General features: G+C 35.9%; 1 protein-coding gene across 1 annotated transcript in view; it reads left to right on the forward strand.

The window, feature by feature from the left end:
* The window catches only part of USH2A (usherin), a 903,825-nt gene that overhangs the window by 660,968 nt on the left and 222,874 nt on the right, over nucleotides 1–19,983 (forward strand). Inside the window, exons 48-49 of the mRNA XM_070474523.1 lie at nucleotides 2,241–2,409; nucleotides 10,811–11,032. Of these exons, the coding sequence (XP_070330624.1) occupies nucleotides 2,241–2,409; nucleotides 10,811–11,032 (391 nt within the window). The remainder of the gene's footprint in view (nucleotides 1–2,240; nucleotides 2,410–10,810; nucleotides 11,033–19,983) is intronic.

The raw sequence follows: 19,983 nt of genomic DNA on the forward strand, positions 1-19,983 counted from the left end.
GAGAAAAAAACATGCTAGAATAAATTTTTCTGTTAAAAACATTTTCCAAGAGAAAGGAAACTTTGATGCATACTTTTGTTTAAAGGATTAAGGGCATATGCAGGTTTTGTCAGTGAAAGAGAATAAAGGAAGTCAATTACAATCTCAAGAGAAAAAAATTTGTTTGTAAATTTCTGTCTACAGTTAACAATCAATATGTATTTCCTGGGTGAGAGGTTGAAGGGAGGTAGAAAATAGACTTCTTGTGAGTCTAAGAGCCTTTTGGCTAAATCATTATATACATCAGAATCATCTGTAATAGTTATACAAGCTTCCCTATTTGGTTACAGCCATGGATCTCAAACCTTAGTGAGTATCATACCTGGAGGTCCCACCCCCAGAGTAAGTCTTGGATAGAGCATGAGAATTTGCATTTCTAACAGGTTTTCAGGTGAGGCCTCCTTCATCTGGTCTAGTGACTGCACTTTGAGAATCACTAGATTACAAAATTACTTCTGGAAAACCTAGAGCAAGGAACAGGCTGCCTGTATCAATATTAGCTACACCTTACCAGCTCAAGTTACTAAAATTGTTTCCTCAGCCAATGAACTTTAAATTAGAAGATTAAGAAATATTCTGTTCAGGGGCAAACATCTCAAAAGAAATCATTTCTTGAAAATGTTCCTTTTGGGGCCCCCCTCAAAGATCAAAACCAGAGTGTGTTAAAAGAAAGGCATAAGTTTTATGTGACTGAAGGAGCCTGAGAATGGCATTGGCAATGAACATATGGAAGGAAATCAGATGTGAAGATCCATCAATAAATAAATACTTGAATATTTAAAAGAATGGTAAGTCCTAGAGACTCTGAAGGAAAAGACTGGTGGATGTGCTTTGGTGTCTAAGAACTCTGTATGTGAATGGAACTTTAATAGGTGCTTTAAGATTATACAACCCACGGCACAATTTTAGGTTACTGTCATAAAACAAGAAGAAGGTATGTATTGTTTTACCCTGCAAGCAAAAATGTCCACCATTCCTAAATCTCAAATAAACACAAAGAGTTTTTCCTTAGTTCTTTAAAATGGAGCGTAATTTGAAATTTTACTGTTCATTCAGAATGTGGCGTTAAAGAATGGAGTCATGCAATTTGTCCTTGGAATCAGACTGATTTTGACTCTTCATTGCTAATAACTAAACAACAAAACCAACTTATTCCAGTTGGTTTACCAGGGCTACCTGAGGAACCACAGAAATAGATTTCTGCCCAGTTTCCTTGCTCTTTGGTCACTTCTGAGAAATGAATGAAGTACTAAGCTTGCCTTCACACTTAGTTATTTCATACTCTACTCTCTGGATAGAGCGTGAATCAAATGTTGGTGCAGGCTGAAGTAACAGTGAGCAAAGAAGAAAAAGAGAAGCACCTCTTAAACAGTGGTTGATTTTGTCTGCCCCAGGAAGCATCTATCTAATTAATGTAACTGATGCCAAGTACAGGTTCTGAGGCTACATCTCATGTTCAGTGTCTCATTTGTCCTAGATACAGAGTGTCAGTCTCTCAGACCTCAAGTGAGCATGCACAGTAGTTATTTGATTGTTCGAGCACATAATTTCTTCCACAGCTCCTGGAGAAAACACATTGTTAAAAGGACTTTTCAAAATTATTTCCCATATAAATTTCCTTACATGTATATACATATACATACATATATGTATACACATTATATGTACATTCATAAATATGCATATATGCATACATTATATATATATATAAATGTTGGACACTGTTGAGATTGCTTTGTCTGAAGATTGGATTCACCAATAAGTAGTCATATAAATTAGTATAAGGAAAATATAAGGTATTAAAAAATGAGCAATAAGAGACAGGTTTCCATAGATGTGGTACTGTTTAACAATCATTAAAATAAAAACATATATATGAAAGAAATTGCTCATTTGCAATTCAAAATCATCTTCACATTGGAAGCACTGACATTCAAAAGATAATTCATATTTATAGCATATTATAATAGAGCACAAAGCATGGTCGAAGGCTAAAGAAGCTACATTGTATTGAATTGCAATGATAGAATTTGAATGATATTCAGAATATGTATTTTTTAAACGTTTGAATTTTTATCAGAAATATGCTACATTTGATCTAAGGTCAAGGCCTTATTAGATAACAACAGTATCACATAAGATATGGTGGTATGATACTCTTAATAAAACTGTTTCTTTTACATCTGATCCTCAAATTTTAGGTTTGTTGTAATGGAGCTCTCCATGACCTTCAGCCTGGACATGCCTGTTGTGAAGAGAAGTACATAGCATTTGTTTTGAACTCAACTGGAGTTTGTTGTGGTGGCCGCATACGAGAGACACAATCAAATCATCAGTGTTGCTCAGGGTATTATGTTAGAATTCTACCAGGTGAGGATAATTTCCAGATATACTCAGTAATCTTGGGAACCAGGAAAAGCAAACACATGATTTATGTCAGTGAATTGTTTTAAGCACCTCCCCACCAAAAAAAAAAACATAGCTAATAGTAGCCACTAGAACATAGCCAGCGTTTGGTTTTAGATATCATTTCCTGTTTCAGCTTTCTTTAAATATAAGCAAGACAAAGCACAAACCAGAGAGGAAATACAAGGGACTTGTTATATGTACTACATAAAGAAATATATCTGGAGAGCTGGGTAACTGCCTTTTTTATGACTTTATTCACATGTCTGAGTACTTCATCATAAACTCTGAATTTCTTGGTGTATCACTCCATGAAACTGTTCTCCATTTTCTCCATTTCTCTTCTGAATGGTGCATGCGTTTTTTCTTATTGTTGCTGTTCAGTTGCTCAGTCATGTCTGACTCTTGGTGACCCCATGGACAGCACCTTGCCAGGCTTCCCTGTCCTTCACCATCTCTCGGAGCTTGCTCAAACTCATGTCCATTGAGTCAGTGATGCCATCAACCCATCTTGTCCTCTGTCGTCCCCTTCTCCTCCTGCCTTCAATCTTTCCGAGCATCAAGAATCTTTTCCAATGAGTTGGCACTTTGCATCAGGTGGCCAAAGTATTGAAGTTTCAGCTTCAGAATCAGTTCTTCTAATGAATATTCAGGATTGATTTCCTTTAGAATTGACTGATTTGATCTCCTTGCAGCCCAAGCTACTCTCAAGAGTCTTCTTCAACACCACAGTCGAAAAGCATCAATTTGGCGCCCAGCCCTCTTTATGGTCCAACTCTCACATCCATACATGATACTGGAAAAACCATAGCTTTGACTACATGGCCCTTTGTCAGCAAAGTAATGTCTCTGCTTTTTAATATGCTGTCTAGGTTGGTTACAGCTTTTCTTCCAAGGAGCTAGTGTCTTCTTATTTCATGGCTGCAGTCACCATCTACAGTGATTTTGGAGTCCAAGAAAATAAAGTCTCTCACTGTTTCCATTGTTTCCCATTTGTATTTGCCATGGAGTGATGGGACCAGATTCCATGATCTTCATTTTTTGAACGTTGAGTTTTAAGCCTGTTTTTTCACTCTCCTCTTTCACTTTCATCAAGAAGCTCTTTAGTTCCTCTTTGCTTTCTGACATAAGGGTGGTGTCACCTGGATATCTAAGGATATTGATATTTCTCCTTGCAACCTTGATTCCAGCTTGTGCTTCCTCCAGCCTGGCATTTTGCATGATGTTCTCTGCATAGAAGTTAAATAAGCAGGGTGACAATATACAGCCTTGATGTACTCTTCCCAATTTTGAACCAGTCTTTTATTTCATGTCTGGTTCTAACTGTTGCTTCTTGACCTACATACAGGTTTCTCAGGAGGCAGGTAAGGTTGTCTGGTATTCCCATCTCTGTAAGACTTTTCCACAGTTTGTTGTGATCCACACAGTCAAAGGCTTTAATGCAGTCAATGAAGCAGAAGCAGATGTTTTCTGGAATTCTCTTGCTTTTTCTATGATCCCACATATGTTGCCAATTTGATGTCTGGTTCCTCTGCCTTTTCAAATCCAACTTGAAATCTGGAAGTTCTTGGGTCACATAATGTTGAAGCCTAGCTTGGAGAATTTTTAGCATTGCTTTGCTTACATGTAAGATGAGTGCAATTGTGTGGGAGTTTGAACATTCTTTGGCATTACCTTTCTTTTGGATTGGAATGGCATTGTTCTTAGGTGGGTGGTTATCACAAATTCCATTTATCTGAGGCTAGCCCATTGTCAGTACCTCTTGTTACTCTACACCTGGCAGAGCAAGGTGGGATTAGTAAAGAATAGCAATCAGGAATTTTTCCCTCCTCACCTTCTTTTCCTTCTATCTTATCAGCTGACTGAATAAGCCATTTTCCAAATTCAACTACTCAAAACAGCTTCCAATATCTATAACTGAAAATAAAGACAACAATTGGCATTTATAAAACATTTGTGAAACAACAAGCATCTGGCATGCTCTGTATTCAAGATTTTAATTATGATATGATGCCATGTATTTTTTTCACAACTATAGGACACTGGTATTTTATTTCAAGTTTCCTAACATAGAAAGAGGTTCAAAAAGGATCAATAACATGCCCAAATTCACATAGATTAATTATTTTGAAAACCTACCTTTGTTAAAGTACTATTATTTATGATTCTTCCACAAAGATGCTTTCGTAATTCTTTGTAAAAGTACTATTTTTTTCGAATTATTATGCAAGAAAATACTTTCATAATTAAGGGACTCTTAATCAACTGGATTTTCCAAGTAAGAAAACAAAATGGTGATGTAACTAACGATTAAAGTCTTAACTTTGTTATACTACAAGTCATAGTGTTAGGCAACCAATCAGACACTGTCAAATTCTTTACTCTCTCAAAATAATTTGCACTTTGGGAATTTTCAACTATATTTCACATCTTTCCTCCTTTGCAAAAAAAAAAAAAAAAATTGCCTTCAAAATTACAACCACAGATGTGAGATGAAAATTTTCTGCTGTCCTATCCTTCCCATTCTTCAGACCAATAGGTCATATTAGGCTTTCCTCTAATTGCATTTTTATCTCCAAGTCACATTATAATTTTTAATAAGTTGTGATTTGCAAAGAACTATCCCAACTCTGAAAAATATCCACTTTGCCTTAAAATTGATGAAAATCACTTGATTACATTTGTCAAAGCTATGAACACCTCAGAGATTTGCCCATCATCTTTCTCAATCCTAACACAAATTGGCAAATCTTGAACTAATAAAACAATCTACTTATATTCTATTTCCAAATAAAATTCAACTTTTTTTTCCCCAGAGAAGGTCCAAAAATGAAATAAGTCCTGGAAGCTCAAAGGTCATTTATTGATGTTATACAAGCCTTTCTGTTGAGTATTGGCCACATTTGGATCTTTTAAGTGGTTAATTTTTCAGAGGATTAGGATGCCTACCTTGATATCAAAGGGAAAAACTGCAATCTTATAGGATAATCAAAGAGAATGTTTTGCTCCAATCACTAATCTCAATGTACCTAATTGAAGATATTGTATTGTGACCTCAGTCTTTAGCCAATGGTCTTTATTACCTGGTTTAACACTGTTTACATCATGAAAGAAAAACATGTTGACCCGACACCATCTTATTGTTTGGTGGTTTTAGTCACTAAGTTGTGTCTGGCTCTTTGCTACCCTGTGGGCTGTAACTTGCCAGGCTTCTCTGTCCATGGGATTTTCCAGACAAGAATATTGGAGTGGGTTGCAATTTCCTTTTCCAGAGGATCTTCCCCACCCGGGGGTCAAACCCACATCTCCTGCATTGCAGGCGGATTCTTTACCACTGAGCCACCAGGGAAGCCACAAACTATCTTCTATTTCAGTGTAATTAAAATTCACTCAGTAGTCTGCCAGTTCAAGACTGAGACAGATCTAGGCATTTTGATATTTCTAGACAAGTCTGAAATATTGGTGAATAATATTTATCTCATTTTGGTGAATAATGTTGACTTCATTTTTTCCTCACAACTTTCCTCCATAGAACCCCATAACAAAGAGCAGCAGAGAAAAGAATGCACTTTCCACTCCCCCACTTTTTTTTTATAAATATGCTAATGACCTCAAGCTAAATGTTAATGTGGGTCATTCTTTGATAAGAATAACAATTAACTGTTAAGACTGCATGGTAGCTTTTAAAGAGAAAACATTTTCAAGCCTGTAGTGAAATAGATTCATTTTGAGAGGTTAATGAGAAGGTGACTGATCCCTGTATCTTATGTCTAATAGCCCTTTTTTGAAAGGAAAAAAATCAGTTTTACTTCTCATTGATATAATCCACACCTCTTTTTATGAAGCCTTTTCTTCTGTCAGTAACTGAATAACATTCTGAGGGATTCAGGAAAATATGACTGAAATATCCAATTGATATTTGTTACACTCAGAAGTGGGTATTTTTTTTAAGGATTGGTTTTCCCCATATAAGTATATACACTGTTCTTCTAAGCCCACCATTGTCCTAAGTGATGTTTAATTAAATGATGCTGCCCCTGGACCATATGACACATTATGGTAAAGAAAGTCTTCCAACAAGGGACACTGCTCATTCTCTAGCTGCAAAGATTTAAGAAATGGGAACTACATTGCAGACGAGAGAGAAGAAGCCTCTCACCTAGAAAAACATAACAAATACAATTACTTCACTGTTCTCAGTAAATCCTTTCTCCTTTTCCCTGGGTACTTCATGTAAGTAGAATCATGTAATATTGGTCCTTTTGTGACTGGCTTACTTCACTTAATGTTTTCAAGGTTCATCCATGTTGTAGCACACGTCAGAATTTCCTTCCTATTTCAGGCTGAATGATATTCCATTGTATGTATTTACAACATTTGGTTTATCTGTTCATCTGAGGATGGACATTTGAGCTGCTTACATGTCTTGACTGTTGTGAATAAGGCTGTTGTACACATTGCTGTACAACTATCTATTCAAGTCCTTGCTTTTGATTTTTTGGCTATATACGCAAAAAATGGAATTCCAATATTATATGGTAACTCTGTGTTTAATTTTTTGAGGCACTGCTATAGTGTTATCCACAGTGGCTGCACCATTTTGCATTCTCAACAGCAGTGCACAGGGTTCCAATTTCCCCATTTTCTTGCTAACACTTGTTGTTTTCTCTTTTTGTTTTGTTTTTATAGTAACCATAACTGGGCGTGAAATAGTATCTCATTGTGATTTTGATACACATTTCCCTATTAATTCATAATGTTGAACTTATTTGTGCTTATTGGTCATTTGTGTGTGTGTGTATACACACACACACACACACACACACACACACATATATATGTATCTTCTTTAGAGAAATGTCTACATGTATGCTTTGTGTGTGTGTGTGCTTAATTGCTCAGTCATGTCTGACTCTTTGCAACCCCATGGACTGTAGCCCGCCAGGCTCCTCTGTCCATGGGGATTCTCCAGGCAAGAATACTGGAGTAGGTGGGTTGCCATGCCCTCCTCCAAGAGATCTTCCCAACCAGGGATTGAACCAAGGTCTCCCACATTGCAGGTGGATTCTTTACCATCAGAGACACCAGGGAAGCCCATATGTATCGTTTGCCCGTATTTTAATTGGATCGTGTTTTTGCTGTTGAGTTGTAGAAGTTCTTTATGTATTCTGCATGTTGGTATCTTATTAAATATATGATTTACAACTACTTTCTCCTATGGGTCATAGTTTTAATCAGTTGGTAGTGTCTTTGCATGCCTAATACTTTTTAATTTTGATGAAGTCTAAATGATCTGTTTTTCCTGTTATTGCCTGTGCTTTTGGTGTCATATCCAAGAAATTATTGCCAAAGCCAATGTCATTAAACTTTTCTCCCATGTTTTCTCCTTAAAAGTGTATGGTTTTAGCTTTTACATTTAGGTCTTGGGTCCATTTTTATTTAATTTTTGTATATGGTATAAGATATGGGTTCAACTTCATTCTTTCCATTTGGATGTCTAGTTTTTCCACTGACATTTGTTGAAAAGAAGATCCTTTCCCCCAGTGAATGGTCTTGACATCCTTTTGGGAAATCGTTTGATGGTTTTATTTATGCAAGGTTTTATTTCTGTGCTCTCTATTTGGTTCCATTGATTTATGCGTCTGTCTTTGTACTAGGATCACATCATTTTGATTACCGTAGCTTTACTGTAAGGTTTGAAATCAAGCAATGTGAGATTGCCAACTTTGTTCTTTTTTAGGATTGTTTGGCTATCTGAGGCACCTGGAGACTCCATATGAATATTAAGGTTGATTTTTCTATTTCTGCAAGAAGTATAATTGGGATTTTAATAGGGATTGCATTGAATCAGATCACTTTGTGTCATATTGACATATTAACAATATTAGGTCTTCTAATCCTTGAATGTGCACTATCCAATTTAATCTTATTTCTTTTAGCCACAGTTTGTAGATTTCATTGTACATTTCCTTTACCTTCTTGATTAAGCTTATTCTTAGGTGCTTTTATATTATTGTAAATAAAATTATTTTTTAGGTTTCCTTTACAAATTTTTCATTTTTATTTTCATAATATATATTTTGTATGTTGACTTTATATGCTGCAACTCTACTGAATTCTCTTATTAGTTCAGATTGGGTTTTGAGTGTGAAATCTTTAGGGTTTTCTACCCATGAAATTACATTGTCTGTGAACAGATATAAATTTTACTTCTTTTATTCCAATACGGATGCCTTTCATTTCTTTTTCTTGCCAAATTGTTCTGGTTATCCTTTAAATATTATGTTGAATAGAAATGGTGAAAATCAGATCCTTGTCATCTTCCTGATCCTAGAAGAAATGATTTCTTGAGTATAACATTGAGTATAACATTAGTTGTAGGGTTTTCTCATATGCTTTTTATTGTGTTGAGGTATTCTCTCCTACTTCTGGTCTTTTAATTGTTTTTCTAATAGAAAAGTTTTGAATTTTGTCAAATGCTTTTTCTGTACAAGTGAGGTGGCCATATGTTTTCCTTCTTTCATTCCACTAATATGGTAGTATTACACTGAGTATGTTTTTTTGTATGTTGAATTATCCTTGCATTTCAAGAATAAATCCCACTTGGTTATGTTGTATAATCCATTTAATGTGCTATGGAAAGAAAGAAAGAAAGACTGTTTGAGAGAATTCTCCAGTGAAGCCATCTAGTCCAGGGCTTTTCTTTGGTGGGAGGTTTTGATTAGTGATTCAATCCAGTTACTAGCTATCAGTCTATTCAGATTTTATATTTCTTCATGATTTAGTCTTGGCAGGTTACATGCTTCTAGTATTTGTCCATTTCATCTAGTGGAATGGGTTTTTGACCAATAAATTTTGAACAAGAAAGACCTCAGGGATAACTGCTAAGAGTTCTTGTCCTATTTTTGTGCTCTTTATATATCAGCCAATAGTTAAATATTGTCCCAAATTTTAAATATCATTTTGGTTAGCAGTTCATCTTGCTCTTACTAACCAAGTTTTGGCATATCCTGGCTTCATAGGAAGATGAGCTAATTGACAGATCAGGGAGTCGAGGACTATGAATTCCTGAGGCAGTCCTTAATTCTTCACAGATTTTGTGCCTTTTCTTAAGACAGTTTGGCAAGTTATTAACTAGATTATGCAAATCATTTCTGGACCTTGATTTAAATCTGTAAAACCTGCCAGGTTGGCCATCATATTCACATACCTTATAAGATTTAATGAAGGGATAGTATCCAGGGATAAAGATATGTTTAAGAAGAGGCAGTGGAGGAAAGAGAAAAGGGTCTGCTGAAGATGTGGGGAGAAGAAAATTAGTAAGACAAAAGGGAGAGGAGGTCACGGTTCAGAAGGTTAGGAAGGAGGTCAACCCAGAATTGGTCCTGAGATACAAAAGGAAGATGAAGTTTGATTTTCAGATCTTCTAGTTTCTTATTAGTCTTTTCCAAAATATCCTTCAGAAAATCCATCTAAAATTTTTTTCTGTGTTTAGAGTTTTCCTATCTTTTAGGCAATGCTTCACACAAAAAAAACAAGAAAAGAAAAGAAAGCAGACTACTGATATTTAGAATATTTGAACCCTTTCCTCCCAAGGCACTAGGCAAAAGATTATTTTATTCTTATCTCAGGTTTCCCAGAATATCATGTGGAGGGTAAATGTAGATGTAACTATATCAGTGAAATTCAGTGTCCACCATAGTTCAGCAAAATACTAACATGCAGACTTGAATATAGTATTTTTACCTCTTCTCACTTAATTAACCTTTTCACTGGAAATATTTTGTTTGATTAACTAAATATAGTTTGATTAAGTAAATTGTAATCAGAAGCAATATGAATTTATTAATAATTATTTTCTGAATCCATCCCATTTTCCAAAAAAAATTATACTAAATAGATAGAAAAGTACAAAACCCACTGCAATGTTGTGAAGTAATTAGCCTCCAACTAATAAAAAAAAAAGAAAAGTATTTGTACACAGATCTTTTTATAATGCCACTTAAGCCGTGTCACCAGAATTTCATGTGCTCATGTAGTAGCGGTCAGAGAGAAAATAAGCAACATAGCCTTGCCTCTAAGTTGGCATATGTATATGTCATGTTTATACACCTTCAACATGTTTGTTGATACATGTTTATCACCTTTAGTGCAAAAATGAAACATATTTATACACCTTCAGTGCAAAAATGTTCATACACCTTAATGTAAAAATTTTGAAGTTGTATTGAAATTTTGTATCTCCAGTATGACAATATCCTGTCAACTGGTTGGCATCTGCAAGATCGTTGTGATAGCATTTAGTTGTGAGTCAAAGCATATTTTTTTAACTCATGCGATGATGGTTATTGTCCTAAATTGACAGGTGAAGTATGTTGTCCAGATGAACAGCACAATCGGGTTTCCGTTGGCCTCGGCAACTCCTGCTGTGGCAGAATGCCTTACTCCACCTCAGGAAAGCAGATTTGCTGTGCTGGGAGGCTCCATGATGGCCATGGCCAGCAGTGCTGTGGTGGACAGATTGTGAGCAAAGATTTGGAGTGCTGCGGGGGAGAGGAAGAGGGTGTGGTATACAGTCGCCTTCCAGGTAAGGGAGCCTTGTCTACTTTTCAGTAAACGGAGAATCTGTGAAGCAGAGAAGTGGACAGATTTGCCTTAGATATAAAACATATAAGCAATGAAAGTTTATTTTAATTACATCTGATGCAACAACTAACTACACAGTAATAAAGAAAAATGTAACCTCACATTTTTATGTGCATGTGATATGTTTCATGAAAACGGACCAAAACTCTTTCTTCTTGAAAAGTGTCATGTCCACCAAAAAGCAAACAAACACATGAATGCGTTGGTTCTGGACCAAGAGAATAATTCACCACAATACTGATAAGATACAAATTATTATTGATGATGTTGTGTACCAATTCTTTTACTCCCTTTTTGCTATAGCTGTTAAATTAACATTAATAGCATCATTATCAATGAGTACTTACTACCTAGGAGGTGCCATGCCCAGTGTTTTATACATTATTACCTCAATTAATCTTTACAACATGGTTACGATTATTACTCACGTTTTTAAATGAGGAAACTGAGGCACAGAGATTAGACATTTGCACAAGATTACACATTTAGTCAGATCTAGATTTGGGCACACCTGAAAGGTATAAAATTGGGGCAATGGTCTTTAAGAAAGCAAAATGATGAAGACAAAACAAAATATAAAAGTAAATATTTCTAAGGGAAAAAGAAATTATAAGAATTATAATTTTAATTATATAACTTCTGGCATCTCTCTCTATTTTGTTCCCCTGACATGTTTAACTTACACCCTTGGTCACCTTTTCATATAAAAATGGCTTTGTATTGTAATTATCTAGAGAGAATAGAAAGATATTATCTAGAAAGAATAGATAATTCAGTCTTTCTTGTTACATAGTTGATCAAAATATTTTTTAATGATTTGAAGTTTATAAAAGTGACTTTAAACTTTGCAACTCATCATTATAATTTTATAGAAATGTTTGATTATTGTCAAATTTGGAGAAATACCTACCAAGTGTTTTTTAAAGCTTTCAGACATTTTAACATTTTTTGTCTCAAGGTGATTTGCAGTGACTCGTCTTAGCTATTTGTTGACTTGACAGCATCATTACCAGTTTTCATGGATATCCTTACTGTATGACTGAATTTATAAGTTGTATTTTGTCATAAATGCCATTGTTTTATCTACAAATGAGTAAGAAGTTTAGATTTTTCCAATATGAGTTATTTCTGTTCATAATTTGTATGATCAAAGTAATCAAATTGCCTATGCATTGCTTCAATCCTAGATCCATCATTTTCTTTTAATAGTTTCCTACTTTGGGTATGATTTGAAATTTATCTTGTTACAGTTTTCTTCTTGATGTCAGAATATTTCAATTGATTTCATTGTTCATTTTTATAGCTTTTGTCTCATATTATATTAATTTTTCTATCTGATCTTTCTTTAAACCTTTCCTTTACATGCATGCAAATTAAAGGTTTGTGATTTCTTACATTCCTTATCTTTTCAAAATGACATATTTAAGCCTTGACAATTTTTTAAAGAAAGTGACTGAAATCATATAAATTTAGCTACTGAACCCAAACTAAATACTCCCCAGACTCAACTCCCCCTTGGTTTGAGTTCAAAAAGGTCCATGGTTACCCCAATCTTAATCAATATGAGGACACATATAACAGAGAGCAAGTTAAAAGGGCAAGAGACAGTGGCCAAAACAATTTGTAATTATATCATATATTTGAAAATTTCATAAAAATATGACTATCATTGCCTTGAAAGGGGCTTATGCAAGCAAAGGACCTTGAAGATCAAGTTTCCTAAGCTTTAAGGGAAAGCTACCCCTACAACTATTATATGTTGGAACTCTAGCCCCTCCAAGTTAAGATTTCAGGACATCATAGTATCTTGATGGAGATGAACTATGAACTCTCCACTATCTTCCTATAATTTCTTCTCTTTTCAAAAAACATCAAAGAATTATCCTTAATAAAAGTAACAATTATTTAAAGTATTATAGTTTTATTGTTAAATACCACATTCTTATATACCTTCTCTTTTCTGTAAAGTTCTGATATAAACTATTAAGAGGAGCTCTTCATTTATGAAATTAATCAAAATTATTGAAAGTATCAATCCTGGTTATTCCAAAATCTTGTCCCTTAATAAGAATATAGACTCTCAGTATTTTGGTGGCCCTTATATAAATAAGAAATGCTAAATTTAATTAAAATAAATTTTAAATTAAAAATAAATTTAATTATTCATAATTAAATTTCAATCCCCCCAATGTGGGAAAGACTAATCTCCTTATTTGAACCAAAAAAAAAAAAAAACCAAAACAACCCTGATTTCTGGTTATTTATTTTTATCTTTGAATAGCCATCAAGGGTATTTCCAGGGCATTTACTAGTCTGTGAAGTTGTGGATCACCTCTCTGCATCCACAGTTGTATCCATCTTAGGCATTTTAAAAATCCAAACCAGTGGGATATATCTAGAGGAAGATTTTAATATATATGCTGTCAACTTGGCTGATAGTTCTATTTCACTATGATGGTTTCCATCAACTGCCCAGAAAATAGTAAGAGTGAATAGTTGTCCTACATAGAACAGAATTAGATTTCAATTATGACATTTTCACTGACCTGAGGAATTTAAGGATTACCTCTGGATCTGTCTTATAAGCTAACAAGAAACTTGACTTTGCCAGGAAAAAAAAAAAAAAACAAAAACAAAAAGGAAAAACCAACCTCCCAAGATCTGCTTCAAAATTGAATGTTATATTAAATCAAATAATACATACACAAGTGTCCAATGTAGATGCACAGTCATTTCAGAAATTTCCTCCATGGATAGTAGATGTAAAAGACTAGTATTATAAATATAGCCAAGAAATATAGCCAGTCAAGAAATCCAGCCCAGTGTCTCCTTGTTATTCAGTTGCTCAGCTGTGTCTAACTCTCTGTGACCCCATGGACTGCAGCACTCCAGGCTTCCCTGTCCATCACCTTCTCCTGGAGCTTACTCAAACTCATGTCCATTGAGTCAGTGATGCCATCTAACCATCTTGTCCTCTGTCATCCCCTTCTCCTCCTGCCTTCAATCTTTCCCAGCATCAGGATCTTTTCTAATGAGTCACCTCCTTACATCAGGTGCCCAGAGTATTGGATCTTCAGCTTCAGCATCAGTCCTTCCAATGAATATTCAGGGTTGATTTCCTTTAGGATGGACTGGTTTAATCTCCTTGCAGTTCAAGGAACTCCAAGGTACTGTTTACTGGCAAAAGATGTACACAAAGAGCAGGAGACAAATTATAGCAAGGATTGCCCTGGTGGCCCAGTGGTTAAGACTTTGACTTCTAGTACAGAGAGCAGTGGTTCAATCCCTGAGCAGAGGAACTAATATCTCACATGCCTCATGGCCAAAAAACCCAAAACATAGAACCAAAGAAATATTGTAACAGGTTCAATAAAGACTTAAAAATATTACAATATGAAAAAGCAGGTAACATTCCACTTTCACGGTTTGCCAAGCTGAGTTCTATGTGCTTCATATACATTGACATGTTTCATCCTTAAAGGAAACCCTATGAGATAGGTACTATTATTATCTCCATTTTACAGATGAAGAAACAGAAATACAGAATTCTAATGGCAGTTAAAAACGTTTTCCAATTCACACATCAAGTCGGTGGCTGTATTACTTCATGTATCGCTCATCGTTATTGTAAATGAATCTCAAAGTTTATAAAGGTTCAAATGCCATGGAGGTTCATTTCTTTCCCATATAATAGGACTGTGATGTGAATGTTGTCATCCAGGTAGCTCTCTTTCCCACAATCGTTCTGATTGTTGAAAGTGCTGCTGTTTTCAACAAGTAGAGTCTCAAATTACCTGGGAATTGTATCTATTCCTGCAATTACAAGAAGGATAGAGTATAAAATAACAGATGTGGATTTTTTATTTTTTTGCCAGACCTAGGAATAGCAGGTACCTTTATTTACAGTTTATTGAAATTCAGCTGTCTATAGATACCTAAATGCAAGGGAGGCTGGGAGATTTGCCTGTGAATTTCCTGCCACTGTGACTAGGAAGTGTTGCTAACTCCATCCCTATAGTTAAGCTCTTAACCTTTATGAGCATTCTGATAACTGAACAAGCATTGGATACTCTCCAACCCAAACCATATCAATGTTTATCAGAACAGATGAGCAGGCCCAATGACTACCAAGTTGCAAACATTTGGGGGATGACCAGAAAAAAAGAGAGAAATTGACTGCACACCACATATGTGCCAAAGTTAGAAGAAGAGGTGCTGTGAATGTGTGCTAGGCTCTAAAGCAGCAACTTTTAAAGTATGGCCCAGGGAAATCTGAAGGTGAGATCAAAAGTATTTTCACAATAATACTAAACTATTGCATACTAACCTATTCACCTTCATTTTCTCATACTATATAGTGGAGTTGTCCAGAGATTACATGACATGTAATGCTGCAGAAGAGTTTTCTGGTTTTCTTAATTGAAATATAATTGATATATAATATTATATATTGCATGTATATGATATAGTGATTCACAATTTTTAAAGGTTGTGTTCTACTTATGGGCTCCCCTGGTGCCTGAGACAGTAAAGAATTAATGAAGAATCCACCTGCAATGCAGGAGACCTGGGTTCGATCCCTGGGTCAGGAAGATGCCCTGGAGTAGGGAATGGCTAACCACTCCAGTATTCTTGCCTGGAAAATTCCATAAACAGAGGAGGAGCCTGGCAGACTACAGTCCCTGGGGTCCCAAAGAGTTGAACATGAATGAGCCACTAACACTTTCACTTTCATTCTATTTATAGTTATTATAAAATATTGACTATATTCCCTATGGTATAAAATCTACCCCTGTTGCTTATTTTTGTACATAGTACCTTGTATCTCTTAACCCCTACTGTTAGTTTACCTCTTCCCCCTTCCCTGTCCCCACTGGTAATCACTTATTTGTTCTGTATCTGTGAATCTACTTCTTTCTTGTTATATATTCACTAGTTTGTTGATGCCACATATAAATGATAACAGACTGTGTTTGTCTTTCTCCATCTGATTTATTTCACTTAGTCTAATGACCTCCAAGTCCACCCATGTTACTACAAATGACACAATTTCGTTCTCTTTTTATGACTGAGTAGCATTCCATTGTGTATATATATGCCACATCTTCTTTATCCATTCATCTGTTGATGGACATTTAGGTTGCTTCCATGATATTGCAACAGTTGAATGTACAAACAGGAGAATTCAGGTAGTTCTGTTAAGCCAGATGTTAAAAAGACTTGCAATAATGTAAAACAATGTCATTCTTGCTAATTTTTCTCAGTTTGGAAATATAAAAAATATTTATATTAACATGTTATATATTTATTATTATTTTAGTTTGGAAATATAAATAATATTTATATTAACATGTTATATATTTATTATTATTTTAGGTGAATTAGTGAATACCTATCTCAAACATTTCAGTATTAAGCTCTAATCTAGTTCAGGGTAGTCATGTCTAACTCTTTGTGACCCCATGAACCACAGCACACCAGGCCTCTCTGCCCATCACCAACTCCTGGAGTCCACCCAAACCCATGTCCATTGACTCAGTGATGCCATTCAACCATCTCATCCTCTGTCCTCCCCTTCTCCTCCTGCCTTAAATCTTTCCCAGCATCAGGGTCTTTTCAAATGAGTCAGCTCTTCACATCAGGTGGCCAAAGTATTGGAGTTTCAGCTTCAACATCAGTCCTTTCAATGAATATTCAGGACTGATTTCCTTTAGGATGGACTGTTTGGATCTCCTTGCAGTCCAAGAGACTCTCAAGAGTCTTCTCCAACACCACAGTTCAAAAGCATCAGTTCTTTGGTGCTCAGCTTTCTTTATAGTCCAACTCTCACATCCATACATGACCACTGGAAAAACCATAGCCTTGACTAGATGGACCTTTGTTGACAAAGTAATGTCTCTGCTTTTTAATATGCTGTCTAGGTTGGTCATAACTTTCCTTCCAAGGAGTAAGCGTCTTTTAATTTCAAGGCTGCAGTCACCATCTGCAGTGATTTTGGAGCCCAAAAAAATAAAGTCAGCCACTGTTTCCACTGTTTCCCCATCTATTTCCCATGAAGTGATGGGACCTAATCTAGTAAATATCAACAAATATAACCCACATAAACAAAAGTGATTTGTAATCCTGATTTATTTGTGAAAGTATAAAGGGGTCCTGACATCAAACTTTAAGAACCAATGCTTTAAGTCTTACTCTACTAGAAAATCATGACCATTAGTTAGTTATCCTGTACTGTGACTAATCACTTGAGTAACTCTTATTCCTTTGGATGAGTTAGCCGAAAACAGACCCATTAAAGACAGAACCATTGTTGTAGAGAAGTGGGGATGCAAAAGTGTTGCCCCCCAAATACCATAATGAGCCAGAGTTTTAAAACAACAGCAATGTCTCATTTTAACATTGTTGTTCTTTTGTTGTTTTTATTTTTAGTCAATTGCCATATTCCTTCATTCAATAAATGTATATTGTGTTGTGATTATATTCAAAATATTCTCAGTGCTTTGTGGGTATAAAATGGCTAAGATTCTATTTTTATCCTTAAAGACTTGCAATCTTATCAAGGAGAAAAGTGCCTGTATGGTTAAACATAGGCATATGAGAAGGATGAATATAAAATCATAGTCTTAAAACTGAGTGATCACTCCATCCAAGGTGATGAAGAAAGCTAAACTACTGGATCAGAACCACAAACAAGGAGTGGGATTTTGAGATGCATGGATGGAAGAAGGATGTTTCAGCTAGAGGGCATAGCCTGAGCTGAAGTGTGAAATTAGCAGCCTGTAAAGCATGTCACTTTTTACTTTCATGTATTAGAGAAGGAAATGGCAACCCACTCCAGTGTTCTTGCCTGGAGATCCCAGGGACGGGGAAGCCTGGTGGCACAGAGTCAGGACACGACTGAAGCGACTTAGCAGCAGCAGCAAAGCATGTCTAGGTAGGGGTGAGCAGTTGGGTTTATTGGAGGTAGACACAGCGTGTAAGCAAATAGAGGGAGATAAACCTAAAGAGCCAAAAGGATTTGAACCTTGTTTGGTACTCAGGGAAGAGTTGATGAGATAATAATAGCTGTGATTTGAGATAAATCAGATCTGAGTGGCAAATGGATGTGAAGGAGACAGAAAGATAAGTCCCTTAAAATACTATTGCCAAAAACAAAAGCAAATTTAAATCTGTTAAAACATTCTTGCCAGAAGTACCTTTCCTAAGCATAGACTGTCCACTAGGACAAGGGTTCTGAATCTTTTGAATGTCGTAGACTCCTGGTAGAGTGTTTTGAAAGTGGCATACCCTCACTTCAAATAGTAATATGTAGGATACACATAAAAATTTGCCTGCCATTTCACATGCCCTTGAAGTCCACTCATGGACCCAAACTTCAGAATCCCAAAATTTCAATAAGATACCCATACTATCCAAATATTTCTTAAGCAAACTGTGACATTCCTCAATTCCTGTGACTCAAAATTAGTTCCACAGTCCTCCTGACCTTCAACAGTTCCGCCAACTCTAGTAATCATGGTGGACTGAAGAAATGAGCCTTTTAAAAAGGAAAAAAAAAATCTCTTTTTGGTCTCTTGACCTCCCTGCAGGTTTCACTGAAAATAGACACGTTCCACATGTCTTTTCTCCTCTCTCTGTTGCCGCTCCCTCCTGTCGCCCCTAATGATTATGACCTCAATGACCTTCCAGAATATCCATATGGCCCTTTCTCTCCTCAACCTAGCAACACCATACTGGCTGCATGAGGGTTTGGATCTCATAATATTGTTCCTAAGCCTGGCCTCTCTCCCTGCCTGGCATTGTGTGCCTGCCACGAGACCAGGCTGGCTCATAAAACATCTCTTTATGTACTTTATTACTTAAACTCTTTTATTTGCCTGCAGGAGCCCTTTAACAAAATCACATTGAATTGACTTTCTCACACCAAATCAAATCTCGCTGGTCCCAGTTCAGTTGTCTTTGTCAATATGTATTTTATAAATGGAGTGAATTAACAGATGCTGTTGGAACAGAAGTGCTGGGGTAGCGTTTATGTTTTTAGTGCTCTCTCTGGGCAGATGAGTTGTGTAGGAGTGTTATACAGGTACCTCGGGATGAAAGTCATGCTCGTCATTTCGGTGGATATGTATTCTTAACCATTTTCTTTGACTATATTTTCAACCTCTTTATTACTCTTTTTATTCGTCGTGTTTGCTTATATGGTTTTATCATCTGTGCCATCAGTCTTGGGCTTGACTTGATTATACCCTTTCATATTAAAAGATGAAAATTAAAGCCTCTCTGTCATGCAGAGAGGACAAGATTTTCCGTTAGCCAAGAGGAACTGATGATGACATACCTTTGGAACATATTGCTTTAGTTCTATTATCCATGTTGTCCATGCAGTCTTGGGTATGAAACTCTGGGTTGAAACTCTTCTAGAATAAGGTTCTGAGTTTCCATATCCTTGACTGGGACGGCAATAGAATGAATGGCTAATCCTGTTACATAGATGAGATTTGGGGACTTTGCAAAGAGGAAAATACATTACAGAAATCCATTGTGTAAGACTTGTATTGAAAGAAGAGTTCCCAGGAAGATTTCCGTATGACATAATGAACTTTTGAAAAGTGTAATGTATAAACGCTATGAAATACACTGCAATGATTTGGGAAATGTTTTCACCCTACCCTGTCTCATTTTTGTGGGGGTAGTCATAGGGCCATCTGCTGGTGAAGAAAAGATGCATTTCTTTTCTTTCATGTTCTGCCATCAACTTTATGTTTGTCCTTAGGATGACTAATCACAAGTCTTCTTTTTTTTTTTTTTAAGATTCTTCTAAACCTAAAATATAATCCCATGGCTTAAAACGTGGTCTCCATGGTCAGTCCCAGAGTTCCACAATGATTTGTC

Source organism: Odocoileus virginianus, chromosome 11 (genome assembly GCF_023699985.2).
Source record: "Odocoileus virginianus isolate 20LAN1187 ecotype Illinois chromosome 11, Ovbor_1.2, whole genome shotgun sequence".
Lineage (NCBI taxonomy): Eukaryota > Metazoa > Chordata > Mammalia > Artiodactyla > Cervidae > Odocoileus > Odocoileus virginianus.